The 23,538-nt window shown below is 40.7% G+C and overlaps 1 protein-coding gene across 2 annotated transcripts; it reads left to right on the top strand.

Moving 5' to 3' along the window:
• The first annotated feature begins 983 nt into the window (after positions 1-983).
• rybpb (RING1 and YY1 binding protein b) lies at positions 984-22,532 on the top strand. Of its 2 annotated transcripts, none has more exons than XM_053499168.1 (5): positions 984-1,294; positions 2,014-2,139; positions 17,811-18,077; positions 18,162-18,257; positions 18,996-22,532. In XM_053499168.1, the coding sequence occupies exons 1-5, from the start codon at positions 1,269-1,271 to the stop codon at positions 19,246-19,248; spliced, it is 768 nt and encodes a 255-aa protein (XP_053355143.1). In that variant the 5' UTR covers positions 984-1,268; the 3' UTR covers positions 19,249-22,532. The 2 variants fall into 2 exon arrangements, with proteins under 2 accessions (XP_053355143.1, XP_053355144.1); XM_053499169.1 differs by having other exon boundaries at positions 986-1,294; positions 18,999-22,532.
• The last annotated feature ends 1,006 nt before the right edge of the window (positions 22,533-23,538 follow it).

Below are 23,538 nucleotides of genomic sequence, written 5' to 3'. Positions count from 1 at the left end.
CTGGAATACTTTAGACATTTTCAATTACCAAAAATACTACATCTTTTCTGAATTAATTTATTTAATTTTTATTTAAGTTGGGGGAGAGGCGATGATGGAGAGATAGGAGGGTTTCCCGGGTGATCCAGAGCTCAACCTTCATTGTCATCTATCTGATGAATAGACACCTGTTGCTTGATTTCTGCGTAAATGTGTGTGCTTGCTGTCCAGAGATGGTCAAAGGGTGCTTTCTCACATCACTCAAGGTGTTCCTGGGATACACCCGGGAACCACCTCAAACCCTGACCAGGTGAACGAACGTGCATGAGCGTCTGTTGGTTTATCACTTCATCTTTGAACAATTTTCTAGACATTTTCCATCAGTGGGTCTGTTATGGGCATTGGTGGCTCAGTGGTGGGTTTCACGCCTGCCATGTAGAGGGCTTCGATTCCCACCCGATGTCCAGACCACAACCACTGGATGCAAGCCTGGATAAAATGCTCATGAAGGGCATCAGGTGTAAAACCTGTATGCGGATCGGATGATCCGCTGTGGCGACCCCTCGACGCCGGGAATAGCTGAATGACTTCCGACGACAACAACATCCAACAGTCTTTCTGTATCCACGCAGCTGCTTCTGATTCCCAACCCTGAAGCCACACCTCGCTCAAGTATTTAGATGTTCATACTATGGAAAACCTTGATTAGCTGGATCGGGTGCATTTCTGGGCTTAACTCAGGTTTCAGGAGTGGGTTGAAGAATGAGGATTAAATAATGCTCATTCAGTGTTGTTGGAGAAGAAGAATTAGGTAATGCCTAGAATTGTCAAGTTTGGGCAAATTGTCTTTTCAAGTGCACCAGCCTGACTTCACTTGCAAACCAGTCAGTGTGGGCAGCCTGAACTTGGCTGCCTTTAGCCCTTCCCCTGATAAGCTGGGCACCCTGCTAGTAGAGTTTGACACGCTCTGCTCAGACTCACACGGAGTTCTTGGTGCGAGTCGACGAAGACATTCCGGTCGAAGAGAAAAGGCAGAAGTGGCGTTATTTGCTGGATCTATTTTCGATTTCCTAGCGAGACTTTAAAGCGAAGGCGGCGCTGATTGGGCAGTGCGGAGTCACGCGGTGTGCACTCGCTCTGCCTCGCGCCCGTCCGTGAACGCGACTCAGCCTGCCTGCCTGCGCTAGCGGCGCTTCGAGCTCCCTGGATCCTCCTCACAATTATTCTTAATTACCCACAAACCTTTTTAAAACCCTCTTTTTCTTTGTCGTGAGACGTTTCTCCCTATCATGGGCGACAAAAAGAGCCCGACCAGGTAAGAAACGCCACCGTTTGGACGTCCCTGAGAGAAAGAAAGACTCCTGTTTGTTCGGCGGCGTTTCCGTGCCGTTTTTTTTCGGGCTCGCGCTATTCACACGCTTTTCCCCCCCTGAAGGAGTGTTTGTGTGTGCGGGGTTTTTTCTGTTCGTGTGCTAGAGAGGGAGAGAACAGTGCAGCTATGGCGGCTTCTCTCCTCTCTCCTCTTCTCCTCTCTTCTTCTCTCCTCTACCCCTACTGACTCGAGCAGCTAGTCACTCACAGACAAAGGGAGATTTACAGGAGGATACACCGGGCCTCGTCGAAAAAGAAAAAAAAAACATGTATTAACTGCCACTTTAGGCTGTTTTGAATTTTTCGGTTGGAGAGGACATTTCTGGTGTTTAAGTTTAACCGTCGATATTGTTAGCTATAGCCTGGTCGCGCGCTAATGCTAGGGTTACAATCGGACGGTGCATGTTAGTCGAGTGAGTGTTGTCTCTACTAGAAGAAGAAGAAGAAGAGGAAAAAAAAACCTTGCGCTAGTTAGCAAGCTAGTTAACTGATCTTATCCAGTGTAGAGTTAGCTAGTCACCGGATTTCACCCAGTGTAGAGTTTTGGCATGTGTCACTTTACGTTACTTGTGCGTTTTTATTAATAATATGCGTTCGGACACAGTGCATGTCTGAGGAGTGAAGTTGACATTATTGAAATGTTTTTTCCGTCTTATTTTCCAGGCCAAAAAGACAAGCCAAGCCGGCGGCGGATGACGGCTACTGGGACTGTAGTGTGTGCACCTTCAGGAACAGCGCGGAAGCGTTTAAATGCAGCATCTGCGACGTCCGGAAGGGCACATCCACAAGGTAGGGCTTTACTCAGCCCCTTTCTCGCTCTTTCTCTCGCACTCTCTCTCTGTCTCTCACTCTCCCTCACTCTCCCTGACTCTCTCCTTAATGCAATCCTGCTGCTGTTGCACATCAACTTCTTACACCGCCTTGTTTGAAATGAGCGATGCTCCTTTTTCATGCACCCTGTTGACTTAAGAGGAGAAGTGCATGGTGTAAAGTTGCACATCTTTCCATGTCCTGGAGGAGTTTAAAGCTCCTGGCAAAAGGAGAATACAATCCTCACATGCATCCTTCTTCTCCTTCAAATCCTCAAGCATCCGTCTTCAGCATTGTCGTCTTCAGCATTGTCGTCTTCAGCATTGTCGTCTTCAGCATTGTCGTCTTCAGCATTGTCGTCTTCAGCATTGTCGTCTTCAGCATTGTCGTCTTCAGCAGCGGTTGCATGGACAATGTTACCTCAAACCGATGAAACTCATCCTGATTAGAGAGCCCAAGCGTAACTTTTTACATGGTCATGAACTGTTTCTTGACGGATTGTGTGTACATGCTCAAAGCATTTAATTGGAATGTAACTTTTTTTTTTTGACAGTGGTTAATCTGCTGGGGATATATAAAACAACTTTACGCAAACTAATCCCGTTCAATAACAGCTGGTGATCGTTCTGGACCCACGTCGTTTCGGAGGGGGGGGGACAATATTTCCATTTTTGCTTGTCTTTCTAAATAATGAGCGCATACAGCTCCTGCAGTCTTAAAGCAGACGGAGCGTGCAAGAGGACCTTTACAGCGGATTAAGAACTAAACTTCCCTCCTGGAACCTCGTCACATCACCTGATGTTACCTCTGTGTGGGGCAAACGTGAGCAGAAAGAGTATATTTATGCCAACAAAAGAGAAATAATCAGATTGAGTGTTTACATTACTGAGGCTTTCCTATCTAATGGATTATCAAAGGTTTACATCACCCTCTTCATTCTGTTTGAAAATTCCTTTTGATCAGGATGGATCAGGCCAGTCGAAGTGGTTACAGAATGTGTGTTATTCTAAATGAGCTTTTATTGAGATTATTAGTGGAATTTTGGGGTCTGTGTAAACACAACTACTGAAGATGTGTAGATATGCTCCAGAGGCCTGGAGTCATCATGTAAGGTGTTCAGGTTGTCAGGTGTTGATTATTAAATCCTGTTTTTCTCACTGCCAGGTGGAAAGTGAGAGATGACTCTGTGCTACATAAATATTCTTGTCTGGTTGAACACTGCTGTTGGGGAGTCTATTAACCGTTAGGAAATCTTGTGGTTCTCAGTTGCTTCCTCTTCTGTAAGTGATGCATATTTGTCAGTGATGATAAAGTGCTTCTCTAGTACAACTCCCGTGTGACGCACGGGTGGGAAACCTGTATTTGTTATTAAGTTGACGCAGAGATCCCTAATGGTAGCTGACATTTTTCTCTAAAACTTTTTTCTAAATTACTGTTAAAAGCGTGGGTGCTGTGTCCAAGTCACTTGATTGTGTAAATTGTTTTGAGGCTGTGGGGTTGATGCTAATTGTGAAACCCAGTCATCGTGTTGTTCTTATAAATCTAATAAGCTCGATCTGTCATAGCGATGGTGTATTTATTGTGTGTGTTTGTGTATAAGTGAGTGAGTGAAGCCGCCAACACTTCTCATCAGCTGACTGATGTGGTGTCTACAGCTATGAGTAATGTGTGGCCCACGTCAGGAATCCCCACTCGCTAACCTTTTCATCTGTGGTTTTACACTCAGCACAGACCTGCCATTTGGGAGGAAAGTTTGTATGTGTGCATACACCTTTTTGAAGGGGAATACACATGTCCTGTAACGCAAGTATCGATAACAATAACGCCTTTCTTCCCGACTTGAACGAACTGTAACCAACCAGAACGATTTGCAGGAAGTAGATGAGTAGGATTTATGGTAATGGAAGAAAGTAATACCACGCGCGTCAAAACACAGATCTGCCTCTCGCCAGTAACTGCCAAGCCCCTGTCAGCCTGGTGAATAAAAACCTGAGACAAGAAGTGCTGCCTTGTTTGATCAAAGACATTAACCTTTGATGGACATGATTGTTTGCTGATGTAAGAAATCTGGCTCTTGGTTTAATGAGCACTAATTAGCTACCTTGTGCTTGGTTTGATGTGTTCCAGCAGCGTAGCAGGGAGAGCGGCTTGCGCATGCAGCAAAATGACATGCACTTGTGCTTGTTGGCGGTTTGTCTTCTACTCTCCTCGCCTTTTATCTAGGTTTCCCTCTTTGAATGGGCCTTTGTGTGACTATAACACATTTCATTTGCCAATTATTTCACCTTTTGATGGTGTTTAGTTCAAAGAACACAGCCAGCCCTCAACTGATAGTGTTTTGTGGTCTTTTTTTTTTTTAAATGCAAAGGTCTCAGTACTTAGTTTTTTTCACCTGTTTTTGGTAAAATGTATCAACTTTAAATTGTTTGGTTTTGCCATGCTTTAGAATGTTTTACACAGATGACCACACTGCGACAGACAATACCGCAGCACAGTTTCAGTTTCTATGATGTTGCTTGAGTCAGATTAAGCTGATGTACCACACATTCGAGTGATATTAAATAATGGAAAACATAACTTGATAATGGAGAGAGAATAATCAGTACAAGTGAAAAGGCTGTGTAAAACTCAAGTCTTTCAAAACACAGAATGGTCTTTCAAAACACAGATCTGCATGCAGTCTGCTGTAGCAGACAGCACATAGTGAACGATGTGTTTCCAGCGTTCTCCGCTGCACATCAGTGGTCTGCGACTGTCGCCCTGTGTTAACGTGAGCCGAGGTCATCGGGGGTCACACAGGTCATAAATCCTGCAATGAAGGCAGTGCTATGCTGTGGATTTCTTAAGCAAGGGACATGAAAATGGAAGGTACAAAATGACAACAGTCATTAATAAAGTCCAAAATATAATTGTGGCACTGCTCACTGCTGATTCCAGCATTTAGTCATTTATCCACTTCTAGATTTCCTTGCGTGACATTTTCTAATCTATATAAATATAGGTACTGAAACGAAGGCATATGCGTAGATGGAGTGCATGTTGCTGTTTAGAACCAGAATAGATTTGCCGCTGCTGACAAAGAGGCAGTGATGGTTGTGTTTGTACAATGTCTAGCGCTTTATTAACGCTGTTAAGGCTGTGACTCAAACATGATAAAACAGAAAAGACAGAGTCTAAAGACTAAACCTGTAAAGTATTTAAGTGCATTTTATTAATTAGTATGCATTATGTTTCATGTAGCAGTGTGGACTAAAACATTAACTATTAGATGTATTTAAAAAAAAAAACAAGCAGCCCTCAAAGAACTTTCAGCTGTCCAGTTGCTTGTGTTGCAACTGCTGAGTTTTTCTTCAGCAGCAACCTCAGAAGACCCTTAACCACCATGTTGTAACATTGCCGTGAAAAGCCTGAGAGCAGTGCCTCAGAATGCGACACCTACTTTCTGTATCAGCTTTCATACCGGCCGTTCCCCGTGCACATATCAGTCTCTTGCAGGTTTCAGGAAGTGTCCATTAGGACTTTCTTAAGTTGATTGATGTGTGGGATCGGAGGGGAAGTGCCAGGCTTGTGTTACCTTGATCTTCAGTGTGGGTGTACGTTACATCTCCTTCCCCTGCAGATTTCTGCTGGCTGGCCAGGTCTGTTCTGCACATTTTTAAGTTTTATGTTTGTTTCCTACTCGAGGGGAGTGTTTGAAGTATTGCAGTAGTCATTTTAAGGTTACAGTTTGGTTTACTTGGTTTTGGTGTACTCTTTCTCTCCTCGTTCATACGTTCTTGTTAAATCTAAAGGTCAAGTTTGCAGCGCTAAATGATTGATACAGATTTGATTAATAATCTGTGGAGGTACGGTGCATGTGACCTTTATCTATGTAGTGCTATCAGTGCATCACTGCTGAACCTACTCAGTGGTTTATAACCAGTAGGCTGTTCTTCAGTTTCCCTTTAAAACTGCCACACACGCGCGCACAAACACACACACGCACACTTTCCAAGCAGGTCATTTGAATGTTATCAGTTTCTGAAGAGTGTGATGTGTTAAGCTGCAGCTTGCAATCAAACATAAGTCTGAAATTGCGATTTGTGGGCGACCTGCTTCATGTGTCAAGCCAAGCAGATGGAATATTAAGTGTCTAATAGTGTGTGAATTTGTTGCAGTTGAAGTGAAAGGGCTGTTCATAATTTGATAGGAAATTAAGGCCTTAAGTGTCTAATTCCGGATGGAGTATGCTAATATTGTACTCAAACACTACCTGCTCATGCAAGCAGTAAGGTGATGGGCGCAGATGGATGTTTGTCTGCACATATTTGATATAAAATGATTGAGGAGATGGCTATAATCCTGGGATTTTCCTTACCGTCACTTAAATTTAATGCATAATTGAGTTATAGAAGCAGTTTAGTTTGTGCAGCTTTCTCTGTCGGTTCCCGCATCCCCTCCGTCGTTAGTTTGCCCTGATGTGGGATAAAATTTGTTAAAGAGATGTGAGGATTTCTGCAAGAATGTGAGCTATTCACAATTTATAAATCAATGTCCTGCACAACACTATGTAAAATGTATATAGTCTGTTGTTTTGTTGACGCAGTGCTATGAACAGCAAACAAGTCTTCCGCTTTACAACCATCTTTCACCTGACGAGATCCCTGCTGAAGTGCGCCTGTTACCCAAAGCCTTACAAAAATAAACACGTGAAATGCCTATCGTATGACTTTTCTGTGCTGTTTTTTTGTTTCCTCCCCCCCTACATGGTTTTGTTCAAGGAACAAAATAGAAATAAGAGAAAAATATGGTGAAACGAATAAGGATCAGCTTTGTTGCTGAGCCCCAGAATTTGTGATAGGAAATTGTATAGTGTGTGCTCAACTTTAGGCATATTAAAAACATTTTTTACTATGGCTGAGGTTTTACATCGTCAATAGAGGAAAATTCATCACTTGCTGAGTTTAAAAAAAAAGAACAAAAATAAAGTTAAACTGTTAAACTGTTTTGATTTGACCACTAGCTATTTTGAAGCAACATGAGGTTCTTCTAAAATGTAAGTTTTTATGGAAGAATGGAGTTGAGGTTTGTGTACGGAAAAGGTTTTGGACTTCAGTCTTTTGTGTAGAAAAAAACCCACGCATGCACGCAAACTTCAACATTTTTTTTGACAATGTTTTTAATTTAAAAAATAGTTCATTAGTCTTTTTCGTTTTGGCTAAAACATACGCCAGTACAGGTGGGAATTTTAAGCACGGGTTTTTGTCGAGTCTGAAACTTGAGATCAGCAGAGGGAGAGATTGTTGGCCGAGGGACCCAGCAAACGAGTTGGAGCCGCGGCGCAGTCTCTAAACTGCCCTGTGAATCGGAACATTGAGAGCGAACCAGATGACAAGGCACAGGGGAGAAGAGAAGGGAAGGGGGAGAGGGACAAGCAGAAAGAGGAGGGAGGGAGTGAATGAGTGAGTGGGACCATGCTGGGAGAGTGAGGGGAGCGGCAGTTTGATGGACGGTGGTGCGGGGATGTGTTCACTCAGCCGAGAGGCTCCCAGAGGGAAGGCAGAATGGAGCACATCATTACGCAGTGAAGGGAAGTGCCGGGCTTGCCATCTCGCTCTCGTTCTCGCACTCTTTCTTTTGCACTCGGGTTGCCTCACTTTTATTCCCCCATGCACCCCCGGCACAGCATTTTAGTCATTCAGTGGAACAGGGAATGGGTGTTTATCTGAGCTGTGCGCCGGTGAAACCACAACATGCCGTGATCAAGGTTAAATCATGTAAGTGAAACCACGCACAAACAGTAGTTTGTCCATCAGTTTCTTTGAAGACAAAATATTTTTTTCACGCAGGGCACTTTTAGTCCTTTACATAATCCAATGTAACACCAAAATGCAAATGTTCGAATCAGTCTTGGCTTGTGGTGTTTTATAGATCAGTCATATAAATGTGTAAGTGTCTTATGTGGTTTCAGTATACAGTATGCAGGTGTGGTTTCAAGGAGTTGGTTAACTTTGGTTCACGTTAAGATTTGTTCAAGATACACTGCCACAGAGCTTATTCGGTTATTGCTTAATAACAATATATTTACGTTTTGGGTTTTTGCTTCGATGTGAATTCATAACCGGTCTTGACTCGTGAAATTGCTTGATCGATTTTCACTCAGTATAATTTCTAGCTGTCATTAATATCTAGCCCAGATACAGCAGTTTCTCAACACATCCTGATGGAGCGCCGTGTGTGTGATAAACCTCCCGCTCAGTACACTTGCTTCAGGCTATAATCCTTGCGTGGTGTCACCAGTAAGAGGCTTAGCGCTATTGTCTTATTACATGCTGACATCTTTTTGTGTTTTGCTGCTAATACTCTTAAAGGGCTTGTATAATGGAGAAACAGTTTTCTGAAATAAAAGAGCGTGATGTGGTTAAAATGTTGGTAAGGTACTACTTGTTCCCGCAGGCCAGTGTGTTGATTTAATGGAAACAAAGCAGCAAAAAACTAGCCATTATGGATTAGTTGTTACTTCAATATCTCGGAAACGAAGACGTACCACACAGGTTATCCACACCTGTTGCAACAAGCAGTAAAACTTTTAGCTGTCAGGACGACATGTAAGGTGGAAATGTACTGTTTTGAGACAGTATGCTGTAATAATTGGAAAGTTGTCCTTTCCCTTGGTTTCATTATCTGACTCTGACACACAAGGCTGCATTTGCACAGATGATTTTATTTATCTATGTTTTCTACTTGTGGTACAGGTACGGGCATGGTGTGCCTCATTTGACAAGTGAGGCTGTTAAAATACAAAAAAAAACTAATTTGGGACCTTTATAGGTGCGTGCACACACTTCTTATTCTGTAAATGCTGGCACTTGGAGTTTTGTAGACACTGTTATATTAAATGTACCCACCCTGATAGAGTACGGAGATATTTGTTTTTTTTCCCCCTTAAAATGTTTCTAAAGTGTCTGTAGCCTGTGGTTATCTGTTGAGATTTAAGAAAGAAACATGCCAGTGCAAAGTATCCTGGCATTCTAAACTGCAACTCTCAGAAGCTCGGTTGAGTGGTTTTCTGTTTGAGCTGCTTTATTGCATTTTTCCTCATTAGTTTTGCAGACCAGTCTGGTCTAGACATAAAATATCTCGTGAAATGTTGTCTCCGCTTAGCAGCATGCCGTATTGCCCAGAGCCTACTTAAGCTAATTCAAAACAGGTTCTGTTTACACAAGCTGGGAGAAGGAGAAACAAGTGTGCAAGGCAAGTTGTAGTCCAGAGCAGATAGCACAAGTTGGGGGGAAAAAAAGAGGAGAGGGAGGAGAACATGCACGCAAGTAGCACACGTGGCACGTCAAAGAATGTGACGGGCTTCTGCTGACGGACGATGCTAAGAAGTGTTTAGCACTGCCACACCACCTATCTGTCAGTCTCGACGAAGGCAGGCAGCGTGTGGCAAGAAAGGTCAGACGGGGGAGGAAACCCTCTATTATGGACAGATGATGGAGTCAGCTTTCTGCCTCCTGAGACAGAGCACTTACTGTCAGTGAAGCATTGACTTACTTGGCACAAGCTTTATCATGCGCTTTTTCTCTGTTTTAACTCTCTGCTTTCTGCAGTAGGTTATGTATTCTGCCAGCACTCTCATCACAGATTGTGGTCTAGAAAAAATATGGATCAATTTAAGGCTTTTCTTTTTTTTTTTTCGTTCGATTACAATGACCAGTCATTATGGCAGCCACACTGATGGACTCATGCGCACTTGATCTTAAAGTGTACAAGTACATACATTTCTAAAACTGTGTCCAGAGCCTCAGATTAACCTTTATAAGAAACATCTCAATCATCCTGAAACTGCTGAACAGATACTTGACTTGTTCCAAAGTCATTTATCTTTTTAAACCTATTTCTTGTTCTAACACACAAGTAATCAGATGCTGTTGTATTATCCTGACTATAGATTTAATTCTTAAGTCTTTTGATGAAACGATCATCGATTATAGACATGTATTTCACCAGCTATAATGAAAAATGATAATCGTTTTTAGTCTTAAAACGTGCATGTTTTTCTACAAATCCAGGCAACCGCTGTGTAGAGGAAACGCATGAATACTCTGAAACGAGTATTCAAATAATTCTGATACCTGTGCATGCTCGCAACCCGATTATATAAAATGCCGGGAATATCTTTCTCATTTACCTGTTTTAAAGCTTTCTTGCAGGAAACAAAAGGAAAAAATATACAAGTAAACAATCAAATTTTGTCAAAAGGTGTGCAGGTAGAATGATGATACTAGTTGGCCTACAATGTCAATGTAGTATCCTTATCTTTGTTTATGTACGTGTAATGTACTCTGGTTGTAGTATTAGTTAATGGTGGTTTGATTTATTTTTAGCAAACATAGCGAAGCATTATACTGTGCAGTTAAAATTATATTAATCAATCATCGACTGGTTTACTCGAAACTATGATCGATTATGGAATAGTTCCCAAATCGCATCACTACTTAAGTCTAAATAAGCATAAGCACTTGCAATGCATGATTAAACACGCACACAAAAAAATGTTTCAATAAATCACCAGAACACAGGCACTTTGTCATGCATTTCAAAATCGTCAGGTTGCTGTACCCACACAGCTTACCATTGCCATTAGAATCTGTGGAGAACATGTCGCTTAAGTCTCTGCTGATGTCTGACACGACGATCCACAAACCACTGTGTAGAATGCTTTTTTTTTTTTTTTTGTGGCAAGTTAAAAAAAATAAAAAAATCCTGCTGCAATACTTTATTACAATCCAGCTGTTACTTTATATATTTTACTGTTGTTCTGAAAGAGTTGCAGAACAGATCTGACATCATCCTGTACCCTATTGTGACTTCACAAGATGGCGTTAGGCTGGAGTGTTGGTGTCTTTTTGTTTCTCTCTCTGTAATGCTGTCACGTTGTTACTTTTCATGCTGTGTCCTTCTGTCTTTGTCTCTGTGTTGCGTTATGTCTCTGTGTTGCTCTGTGTCTTTTCCGCATTTTTATTCTTTGTCACGTTGTGTCTCCTTCGTTCTGTGTTTCTCTGTTGTTGTCTGTCAGGTTGTGATTCAAGATTCAAAGAACTTTATTAATCCCAGAGGAAAAGTGCTTCTTTGTATCAATCACTCTGCTTTGTCTCTCACACTCTGTGTCCTGGCAAGTTGGAGTCCTGAAGCTTACAATACCGCTATGACCGTATCTTCATATAGAATAAATAATTCATTTAAAAGCATTGTTAATGTTTGTATTCATATATCCTACTTGTTTATTTGTGGTAAATCTCAACTTTATTAAACTTCTGTTGGTTTATCTGAAGAGGCAGAAACAGTGGAGGCCTGCCAAACATAAAATGATTGAGGCGACGGTTTCAGTTAATGCACTTGATGCTGCAACGAATCATGACATATTTACAAGAGTTAAAACAGCTGATGAAGAACCAATTACAAATTCATAATTAAACCTTTTGTGGGTTTTATGATGGGAAGATGAGAGTGTCTCATTAATAAACATTAATAAACGTTCACCTGCAGTTCCCTTACAAACTATCTGAGGCTAAAGAGCATTTAAAGTGTCACCACATAGCACTGTTAGCAGGTAATTGGTAGTGATTTGAAGTGTGTGTATGTATGTCTGGCTGCATTTTGCCGCCTAAAACGCAGTGTGTGAATAGGTTAAGTGTCTGAGCAGGGAGCGGAGAGCTTTATACACTTAATAAATGCAAACTAGCGAGGTAAAATATTCAGCAACTATTTTAACACGAGGTCATGCTGTTTTGATGCTTTAGGCAACATTGCTGTGCTCTGTTTGTCTTGTGCTGTAGGATATGAGAGCTGAATGAAACTGACTGGCACTGCACCATGAAGAGACTGACGCAGCACAGGTTACTATATTCTATGCAGTTGCAAGTTACTAGCTAGCAAAGAAACTCATCATCTGATTCACAGCCAGGTCTGTCTAGGGCACTGCTTCTTCTCTCAGCCTCTCTGTTGCTGTCCTTCTGCCCCTCCTCCTTCTTCTTCCTACCTCTCTTTCTCTCCCTCCCCCTCTTCCTGACACGGTGCTGCCAAGTTGGAAATAAAGCACATTGTTTTCTTGGAACAGATTAATAAGTCCTTCTTTAGAAAGACAAAATACACTTGGGTGGTCATCAGTATACCTGAACAGCCCCTCTTAAGTTTAACGCGTTTATCAGAGACGTCTCATGACACATTTATGATCGGTCAATCTGTAAAACATTCTTAAAAGGAGAATCAGAATTTATTACAAATGATGGGCAGGTGAATGCTTGATGTGTTCAGGCCAGTCGCTGGAACTCAGGTGTTCTCTGAGGGTTTACGTACTCCATCTCGGCTTTGGCGAACAGACGCCGTACCACTAATCGTTTAGTGGAATGGCTTATGGGAGCTGAATCCCAGAGCTTGTTTAACACTCACCAAAAACCAGCAGAGCCATCATCCCCCACTCCTGAGAGCTTAATATGGTTGTACTAAATGATCAGGCCTCTGTTATTCTGATGACAGCATATGAATGTTGTCTGCCATGGCAATGATGTGTGATGCCCTAAGTAGAAGAGGTTAAGGCTTGCTTTTTACCTGAGATTTTGCATCAGGGTTTTAGGTAATGCCCACAGAGCAAAGCATCTCAAACACTTTGAATGAGGAATGGTATGCACAGTCATTATTCTCTCTCTCTCTCTCTCACCCCCCCTGTGAGCATCCAAGAGATTTCTGCTCATTGGGTTCAGTAATGTAATCCTTATGGTGCACAAAACACATTTTCTCTGCAGGGAGAAATAATAGTAGTAGATAGAGCTTGGGTTACCACTGCCCGTTTCCAACCAAAGTATTTACATTCTTGTCGTACAGGGCTGCGCTACTGTTGTCAGAATGATTATTTGTCTCTTTGACATGTCTACCATCTGTCAGTACGCTATAGACCAGTGCAGTCAGAGAGGCCACTGCTTGCAATCCCGTGTCCCTGCACTACACTTGCATTAAAGAGCTATTTTAATTGAGGACTTTTTTTCTATAGCCTCTCTTCACTCAAGTACTCTTATTCCGCCACCCCATTGTAAGAGACGTTTTATTTATCCCTGTCTGTGACCTGGTATCCCACTATCGCCTAAAGCTCACTGTACCTAAATCTCAGACGAAACACAATCTGGGCACTGTTTACCTGAAAGATGAGTGTTGTGCATGTCTGTGACTACAGCAGGTAACCTTCACGGTATACAGTTATTGTACCAGAGCTTGTATTTAGGGCTGTGATGCTGATTGAGCTTTGTGTAAACTCCTTGTTGCTTGCTGCCTTTCCGTCTGGTCTTCAGTGTAGTGTGTCAATGACGGGCGTTTAATAGCATCTGGCCCAGTTCACTGAAGATTGAAGTGGTGGTTGGGAGGAGGAACTGTCAGTCAATGTCTAAGATGGTGGTGAAAAGCAGCTGTACTATTAGACTGTCTGGTCTGAAGTGTCTTGTGTTTGCTGTTCACTGATGTTGTACTTGTACGCTGTTATAGCAGTTTACCCGAGCTCCTGAGTAGTGGCTGTTTTGTCGCCATTCCCACTCCGCCGTTTTTCACCCACAGCTGCCTTAAGGGGGGGAGGACAGTTTGCTGTATTAAAGGAATATATATATATATTTAAAGAAACATTATATAACTTGTATTGCACACAGATCTGACTCTAAAGTTGTTTGCGTTTGGTAATTTGATGGGCTTCATAGAGAGATGCTATTTCACTTAGTGACCACTGTGTGAAAAAGCAATGCTGGTCATGTGCTGGCCAGAAAATAATGCATTGTGTGAAATTTATTTATTTATTTATTTATTTTTTACCTTGTCGTGTCAGGTTTAACAGTGGTCCTGACATGCCAGAGAGCATTCATGGCTGAATTACCGCTGGCACTGAATCACAGCTTAACCGCCTGGCCTATTTTTGCTCTTTTGATCTACGCATGATACAAATCTCAGGATTTGGCAGCAGAGCCTGAGTGAGAGGGTGGGTTTGAGCAAATCAATCACAGCCTTGTCCACCACCAGCAGCGCTCCCGGCCTAACCCCAGGTGGGAAGCTGTTTCGGATGCCCGTTAAAGGTAGTCTCAGCCGAGCAGGCATTTAGCAAGACTCAGCGCACACTTTTGACAAATCCCTCAGCTAGATCAGAGCAAATACCTTTAGGCTCTCCTATAGTGGTTAGACTGAATAAATGCCACTTAACGCTTAACCTTTTCGTTGACTAGTTTTTTGCCTTTTATAAAAAGTTTAGAAAAATTTAAAAAGAAAATATACCTAATTGCTGAAAATTTATTTGACTTCACCTTTAAGGTTTTCTGCTCAATTTAGGAAATGATGACTGTAAAAGTAAAAATGTTAATTAATTCTCAGTGTTCCTGTTTTTTTTTTTTTTTTTTGGTGGGAGGGTGGAATTCTGCTACATTCCTCCTACAGATGTTCCATTTTTAGTGGTTGGCTTTGTTCCCAGCAGTTCTGTAATTCTGTAAAGCCCAGACTCATCTCACAGAGATGGTATTGATTATGATGTTATGCTGGTCCCTTTGACATGATTCCCTATTATGTGGAGATTGATTGTCTTGTGATTGGTTAGTCCCTATGGGACAGGAACCTGCTGGCTGTCTGTCAAGGGGCAAAAAGAGACATCTTTCAGACTAGCCACTTTAGTGCCAAGATTTACTACGCAAGAGAGGCAGCCGTTTTATTCAAATGTGTTGTCTATTGATGAGATGGCTCAATAAAATGGTTATTAATTAGCAATAAGCAAAATTCTCCTGTAAGTAAAAAATCAGTGTGTTGAAGCACACACACAAAATGAAATATGTATATCAAATAGCCAAAGTAGATTTTGAATGTTCTTAGTTGCATTGTTTTGTTCAAATATGTAAGCCATTTAGAAAAATTTCAGCCCCAAACCTTATTCCTCTTTAAACTAGTTTTACAGTGTTTTAATGCAGCATATTTTTGCTGGAGTTCTGTGTGTATGTGGTGTCTTTTTCAGGGTGTAACATAACTTAGTTAGGCTGCAGCAAATGTACATAGAGTTTTGAAACTAAAATTAGGTCCACTTCCACACACTTTATCTCTTTGCCAAACAGTCTATTGTACCTTTTTAATGTGGTGTTATGCTAGGAAACATGCCTGTGTTTAGAGTAATGTTTGGTCCTGCTCTTGTATGCTAGCTAGCTTTGCATGAAGTTGTATACACGTAAACAAGTGTAAGTTGGCTTGCACTCGGAAACTGTGTGCTGTTTGACGAGACTGTGAAGTTTAGCACTTTGTTACTTCCGCCTCAGTCTTACTCCAGTAGCTATTTCAGATCCTTCACAGATGGGGATGGTTGTTAGTAAAACGATTAAATAAAGAAACACAGATTAGAAATTGTAATCTGCTATTAATACATTTGTATTGGATTTAGCTAATTGGATTTAATTAGATATAATTGGATGATGTGGTTAAATGCCTTTAATTAAATCATTAGGATGAATACTCCTAAGCTTTTCCTTCTTTCTTACTTTTTTTTTTTTAAGGAAAAAGTTTCATATCCAGGACTGTATTCGACAGGACATTTGCATAACAAAATACCTGATATTTGCAACTCTGCCTTTAAATGAACAAGGCACCGCTTGATCTTCTAGCTGAACTGTAAACTGCCAAATGATGTAAAAGATGGCCTTCAACAAGTTAGCAGATGGAAGATAATGAAGGCAGGTTGTCATGTCAAAATGTTTAGACAACGTTAACAGAGCTAGTGGGCTCATCGGCTCTCTTCCCTCATTTCCGCCCATGTTCGGTCTCGGTGCTTTGTTACCCCCAGCTGCTGCCAGATGTCTGCCATTATACTCAGGGAGCATGAGCTGGCCTGGGTTGTGCACAATTGTCTCAGATCTCAACCACAGCCCCTTCAGGCTTTTAATTAACCGTGCACAGAGAAGAGGGAAGAGAGAAAGCCTGCTGCACAGGGCTGCTGCTCGGACTCTTTGTGGGTTTGTGTAGGAGTGAGAAGTGTTTGTGCAAAAAACAAGCAAAAAAAAAAAAAAAACAGTGAATAGCCACAGGGCTTTCACCATGTCATTGTAGAGCAAGGAGTTGTTGTAATCAGATCTGTCCACCTGTGGTGGCGCTTGGCCTCACGTACTGGCAGGACAGATTGCGAAGCACTATAGTCCTCTTTTTGCTGAATGAGGCCAACCCCCAGGCCATAATTAGATTAGTGCCTGTCATTGTCCCACACCTGTGATCCTCACACTCATTTGTTAAGAGAGTGGAGTAATGGGATTAGGCTTGTAACAGGCACACACAGCTGGAGCATAGCATAGCATGGAGCCTGATTCATACGGGGTCTGAGCCCTCTGTGAAGATTTTAATGCTTTTGAGCTTCATATCATAGTGTGTTATCATATCTTAAAAAAAATTTAAAAAATCATAGTTTTCTCTTACTATTATAGCTTATTCCAGCACACTAGGATGGTGAATTCTAAAACGCGTGTAAAGCCTTCACATCTTTTTAACAATAGGGTGAGCGCTTAAGAGCAGTTTACACTGCCACGTTAGTGAGCTGTCTCACACATGCCTCGCTGCACAGTTAGGCTTCCTCTTCAGACAGTGTTTTGATCCACAGCATTTATCAACGGGTGAATCAATCTGCCCATCTTTTTTTTTTTTTTTACTTTAAGTGTCACAAGTTGTTTGTACAGTAGTAAGTCAATATACATGCCTATTCTTAAGCTCACTCTTGCTCTGTTTTATGCGAGTAGCACATAACATATGAAAACCAGAATTTGCACTTGCATACAAGGAAGTACTTGCATTCAAAGGAGGGGCATTTGAAAGATTGTTTGACAGCACTGAAGTACTGTTTTGTTGACAACCAACTGTTAAACAGTATTGACAATAACAAGTGCTCATGAAATGCTTACTGTTGAACATATTTAAGTTTAATTATTAACTCAAGGCATTTCAGCACTCAAATGACTGATTCATTTACCAAGCACCATCACATGAACAACTATGTGTTTATGCAATTATGTAATCTGACTATCGTGTGGCAGCGGTGCAATGCAGAAATTCATGCAGACACAGACCAGCAGCATTGGGTAATATTTGCATCAACTATTAAAATTGAGAGAGAAATTATGTCATCTATTATGTCTTGTTGATTACAGAGGTCAGGGACTTTCGGCCAGACTTGGTTTGAGTTGACAGAAAGGCTACAGAAACTCAACACAATTTGTCTCAACAGTCCAGGATGGTGGAGGTGGTGTAATGGTGTGGGGAATGTTTTCATGGCACACTTTGAGCTCTGTAATACTAATCACTCGTTGCTTAAATGCCACAGGCTATTTGTGTATTGTTGCTGACCACAATTTTGCCATCTTCTGATGGCTACTACTTTGAGAGCAAATGGAGGTCCTATTTAGTGTTCCTAATTAAGTGCATCTTAATCCATTTTTATATCTTGTTCTAACACAAATTTCCGAATTATGCTGCACAAACAATTTTGTCCTACTAAATATCAAGGAGTTATTTTAATAATTTATCATGATATCCATGTTTAAATCCTTGTCCCACATACAGTATTTTTTATGTGTTCTGCGCGTTCCCTTTTTAACATGCACTCTGAACTCTGAATGGCCCCACAGGAAGCCCAGGATAAACTCCCAGCTGGTGGCTCAGCAGGTGGCACAGCAGTATGCCACTCCTCCCCCTGCTAAGAAAGAAAAGAAGGAGAAGCCAGAGAGACCTGAGAAGGAGAGGGTTGATGGCGAGCGACCAGAGCGAAACCTGCCTGATGGCGAGCAGCTGGCCAAGGACAAGATTGAGAAGGATCATGCTGACAAAGAGAAGAAGGACAGAGAGAAAGAAATCACTATTGCCCTCCCAAAGAAACCCAGCAGCAAAAAGAACAGGTAACCCACATTATTATTTTTTTGCACAATACTTTAGTTTAACTTTTTCTAATGCATTAATTGGTTCTTGACATCTCTTTGCAGACCTAAGTTGGACAACCATCAAAGCCCACCAAGTGAAAGAAACAGTATACAGTCTGGAAAATCAACAACCAAGACTAAAAACTCTCACATCTCAAGGTGCTTTGGTTTCCATCTTTACTTGAAAAAAAAATTAAAATTGAGCAATAGTTTCTTGTCTCCTGTCTTATTAGAATGTTTAATGCAATCCCATTTCAAAAAAGAGATGGTAGTGTATTAATAACTGCAGTTTGAAATGCTTTCCCTCAGCTTGAATAGCTACTGTTAGTCATTCTGTCACTGAACAAAGCTGGCAGACAGCCGCAGTGCATCTCAATGCAAGAGCTGCTCTGATTCACAAACCCCCCCCCCCACACTCTACCCGTTCTTTCTCCTTCTCTGTCTCTGAATGAGTGTGGTAGTTGTGGGCTGTGCTCAAATGAGCAGTGCAAGGTTTCACTCCCACACACTCTCTGCTGGCTGTTTTCCCACTGATCTGTCTAGGCCTGGCCAATAGGACGATGTAATCGGATACTGGCAATGTCTAACACACAGTTGCCATTGATCCTTAGTGCAAAATGATTACTTTTTTTGTGTAAGCAAAATGGATAGAGGTGTGTATTTTTAATCACTTTATGAAAAGCTACCACCAGCTTATCAAATACTCAATTATGAATCTTGTGATTGCTATGGTTTTAAAGTAATTTCCTAAACACAGTTAAATAAATTTACAAATTGCATTGTGATAAACTACTGTGGCCATTACGCAGACGGCTTTATCATAGACGTTTCTTTCAAATAAATATCATTGCATATCCCATACTTGGGAATAATAGTTGTTGTGTTGATTCTGGTCAGCAGACCCAAATTGAAGAACGTGGACCGGAGCACGGCCCAGCAGCTGGCCATCACGGTGGGGAACGTGACAGTAATCATAACGGACTTTAAGGAGAAGACGCGTTCGTCCTCCACTTCCTCCTCGACGGTGACGTCCAGTGCCGCCTCTGAGCAGCAGCACCCGAGCTCGGGTTCCGAGAGCATGGACAAGAGCTCGTCACGTGCCTCGACTCCAAAACGAGATATCTCGCTTGGTCACGACGAGTCATTCTGAGCCTTCAAACTGCTCTTGCACACTGTGGAGATGCTAGTTGTTCTCTGATGCCCTGCTCTCATTCCGCCCATCTGCTTTCTATTTACCAAAAGAGGTGACGAATGTTTGTCACGTCCCCACTTTTACACAAATGTTGACTCGTGCACATACATTTCCTGATCGGAGATAATCTCATCTCCCTGGACTCTTAGCAGTGGATTCTCAGCACTGGAGTGACAGCAGGGCCGGTGAGATGGCATCCCCGCTCTTGTATGTATTGTTTTATACTTGTAAGTGAACATCTGGCTGAATCAACTTTTTTTTTGTTTTTTTGTAACAAGTCTGCTGTGCACAGTAACCACCTACACTTTAACAATTTCCTGAATGGCTATGACACTTATTTATTATCTGTTGTATCTTAATACTTTTAAGGATTTTTTTTCCCCATTGATGCTTCACTAAGTAGCATGGCTGATGGTTCCATTTTACACTTTTAATGAGGTTTTAATGAGTTTAAATTGTTTTCCCGGAGCCCCCTGAGAAACTCTGCCACATTGGTGCTAGCTACACTGTGAATCCTTTCCTCCTCAGACTGTCTTTCACACTTCAAGGTCTTTAAGCTTAAAGCCTATTTCACTCATTTTTCTGCTACTTCACCTCAGCTATTCTAGGTTTTTTTTTTTCCTCCTCTGAGAGTGCTAGGGAAGGCTGTCTGCTCTTCATGGTGTCATTTCTAGCCATCAGTTTGCCAGGCAGGTCTGACGGTATTCTAGCTTTCACACAGTCCAGACTTTGCACCCCGCTCCCTGTGATGCCTGTCTTTGAAATCTGTGAATAGAACCTCATATTTTATACTCGCAGTGGTTAGCTTTGGATCATAAAGAGGCATCTGGGTATAATATTTGAATAAAAAGAGCATTTACAATTGATTTTTTTTTTAAGTTAACTGGAAATGCTCTTTGTTTGTTATTGTTTATATTAAGGAATTAATGGCATTGTTTGAGTTGTTAGTAACTTATTGGTTATTTATGGCATGTAGTTCAAACACTAAACGTTTCAGTCCAGAACCCAGTCTAACTAGTCTGGTTTTAAGTTATGCCACACCGACCCATGTGGTGATTTTCCTACAGAGTGCGTTCCAGCATACTTGAATCACAGTCACAACTTCAAATGCTTGTTTGGTGAAGGATTAAAAAAAGAAAAGAAAAAAAAAAGGTAAGACAAAATGAAGATTGTATCTCGGGACTCAGATGACTTTTACTAGCTGTGTAGAACCATATGATGTGGCTGAAGGAAAACAGAGGGAGTTTTTTTTTTATTTTATTTTTTTTATCCCCCCGTCACTTGTCCAGAGTATTCAGCTGCGTTTTGGACAAACTTACACCCACCTTCCCTACACTCACCATTATCAAAAAAGGCCAAAATTAGTAATACCTAACTCTCCATACCTTTAAAAAATAAAAAAAAGGGACAACTTTTTGTTAAATTGTATTAAACCTGTATAAAGTATGTGTATATGATATGAGTTTTATTTATTGAAGGACCAAAGGAATTTGATATCGATATGATGATAGACAAATAACAATTCGAAATGTACTGATCATATGTGTGATTTATATATAATAATAAATTTTAAATAAAGTCTAATATAATCCATATCTAGTTCTTACTGTCTAATTCTTGTCCACAATATACTGTGAAATTCATCACTTGCTTTGGAATCAAACCTGTAAAGACCATGTCGGCGCTAGATGTTGTACATTACCATGTTGATTCTAGCAAGACAGTTAGAGGGTCACATTTTGTCCAACAGTATCGCAATATTTCGACTTCAACGAATTGCTCCTTACTAATGTTTTAGTGACTGGTTAATGTTTCGACTCGGACGTGTGAACAGCTGTGAACGTATCACTTGTAAACAGACTTGAAGACTTGGTTTTGCTTCTCCAGTGACATGATGAATTGAAGTTTTATGCTTTTGCTTTCTTTCCTCCAGTGGCTTTGGGATGTGTCATGTTCAGACCGCGGTAGTGCATAGTCCTTTAGTGTCATGTACAAATGAAGGCATTACTGGGTTACATTGTGAGACAGTAACCATGTCTTGTTTGTGTATTTGTGATATAAACCAGTGGTTGTTGGATTCCGAAAACATCAAGTTGTACCCTCTTTCGACCGCACACACTTCACCGAGCCTTGCTTGATTGAACGCTGAACCACATATGCGGCAGTTGTATTGAGTCGGTATGATTTTTTGCGAATATGCAATGTGAACACGACATGAAGAAAACTACATTGGGTTAATTATTGGGGGGGGGGGTTTTGGGTGTTTGGGGAGGGGTGTTTAGTAATGGTCCAAATGCTTGCCACATTTGAGCCCACATGTAGTTGTTGGCACTTGCTGAGCACTGTATAGCCTACTTTACATTTCTTATGAATATAGCCATCTTTTCACTTGCCTTACCCACTATCATGAGCAGTTAGCTAACTTTTGTAAAATTGTAAAGAGAAAAATGAATTGTATCTTAATTTATTGGAATTTTTAAAAAGGTAAAAAAGAAAATGTTTAAACAATGCTTGTATGTGTATCTCAATAATGGTGCAAATGTTAACATAATAGGCTACAAATGGCAACGGAGCTGAACATTTTTTTTCATTATTTCATTTGTAAAAAAATTTTTGGTTCGTTTTTAAACGCGCAAGCAGTTCTGTTCTTGTGTACAACCAGTAACCTTAATTTACTGTGTAAAGATGGTTACCTTTTTTTTAATTATTTTTTTTAAAAGCTTCCTTTGTCACAAACCCGTTTATTAGACTGCTTATTTCCTTGTGATATACGGTAGCATTAACTGTGTGAAATTCCTATATAACTGTACAGTACACGCAGTTGCTTAATTCGATTCTAATCCGATGTTGTTGTGAGGCGCTTTTACAGTTCGTTTCGTAATAAGCGTAGGGTCTGTTAGTGTATTAATCTAACTGTTTTATTTGACTTTGTCATGCTTTGCGTTTTCCGCTTCTTGTGTTATTGGTAATTTTCTGTGATTGTTGCGTTCGATTTCCTTGTGTAAATGTTTTTTTTTTTTTTTTTTTTTTTTTTATTATTAATATTATTATTATTATTATTATTGGACATTGCTCCTTGTCTATAGCTTACTACACTGTTCCAATACTACAGTTTTCAGCATGTGCACGACTTTGCTCTTTAGAGGCTACCATATAATTTTTTTTGCTTCAAATAGAAATGTCTATTTATGCATTTTTGGCTTGTAGTTTTTCACAAATAAAATGTTCAATTTATCTAAAAATTCTCTGTCATTTATTATTATTATTATTTTACATTTTACATCTTGTAGTAAACACAATGTCTTCCCGGGCTGACCAGCTGACACCGCTGTGTCACCATGTATTCCCCTCGCAATTTAAAGGTGCAGTCTCAAAAGTATAATCTGGAATCAAAACTTTTTTTTTTTATGCTTTACATTGTATATTTGTGTCAAAGTTGTAGAAGACTCACTTTGTCTGACTTACAAACGAATCTGACTTACAAACATGCTCCCGGAACAGAACTTGTTTGTTAGTCAGGGTCCTAATGTGGTCAATTTGACTGGATGAAGTTTTCTGTTATACTTGCGTATACTTGTTATAATTTACAATTTAAGTCATTGAATGTCTGAAATTAGGTTTTAAGAACCACAGATCAATTTCTGAATTGCTGCAGCATTTAAGACATCATATAACCATGCATGTAAAATGCATGTGGGAAACTTTGTCAAACGGCTGAATAGCAGAAGTGGCTGTGTGTAAGAGACCACATTACGTTAGTATTACCAGTTTTTACGGTTTAAAAAAAAATATCAGTCACTCCTGCTATTATATTTATTGGCCATGCTTTGAACATTTTATCAAAGGCCCATCAAACAAGCATATAAATGTTCTTTGTAAAACATTTTTTGTGGTCTTCCTGCACAATGGTGTAACAATAATGAAATTGCAAATATATCAAAAAAGAAATGACCCCCCCCCATGCATCCTGCACATGGGAAGCACATGCATCCTAACACTAAAGGTTAGCGCTGTGAAACGATGTTTTTTAACATCCCATATATGTAAATACAGTGAATATTTGAGTTCTTAAATCTTTCAAGGTGGGCTTTATTGTCAGTGGTGCAAAATAACCGGCTTCATGTGGACCGGAGGCTTAAACGCTGTACACATGTATTAGGAAAATACTATGGCTTGTGACTAAATACCAACATGCTAAACTGTCACCTTCGTTATCAGCTGATCTTTTGCAGGTTTGGTTTTGAAGTG

This window comes from Clarias gariepinus, chromosome 6 (assembly GCF_024256425.1).
Source record: "Clarias gariepinus isolate MV-2021 ecotype Netherlands chromosome 6, CGAR_prim_01v2, whole genome shotgun sequence".
Lineage (NCBI taxonomy): Eukaryota > Metazoa > Chordata > Actinopteri > Siluriformes > Clariidae > Clarias > Clarias gariepinus.
The sequence above is the reverse complement of the archived record's forward strand: the minus strand, read 5'-3'. Positions and strand labels throughout refer to the sequence as shown.

Bases quoted from the DNA above. Each gene is read 5' to 3' on its own strand.
- rybpb (XM_053499168.1), top strand. From the start codon at position 1,269: ATGGGCGACAAAAAGAGCCCGACCAG. The intron at 1,295-2,013 runs GTAAGAAACGCC...CTTATTTTCCAG, and splicing joins GACAAAAAGAGCCCGACCAG to GCCAAAAAGACAAGCCAAGC. The intron at 18,258-18,995 runs GTGCTTTGGTTT...GATTCTGGTCAG, and splicing joins AAAAACTCTCACATCTCAAG to CAGACCCAAATTGAAGAACG.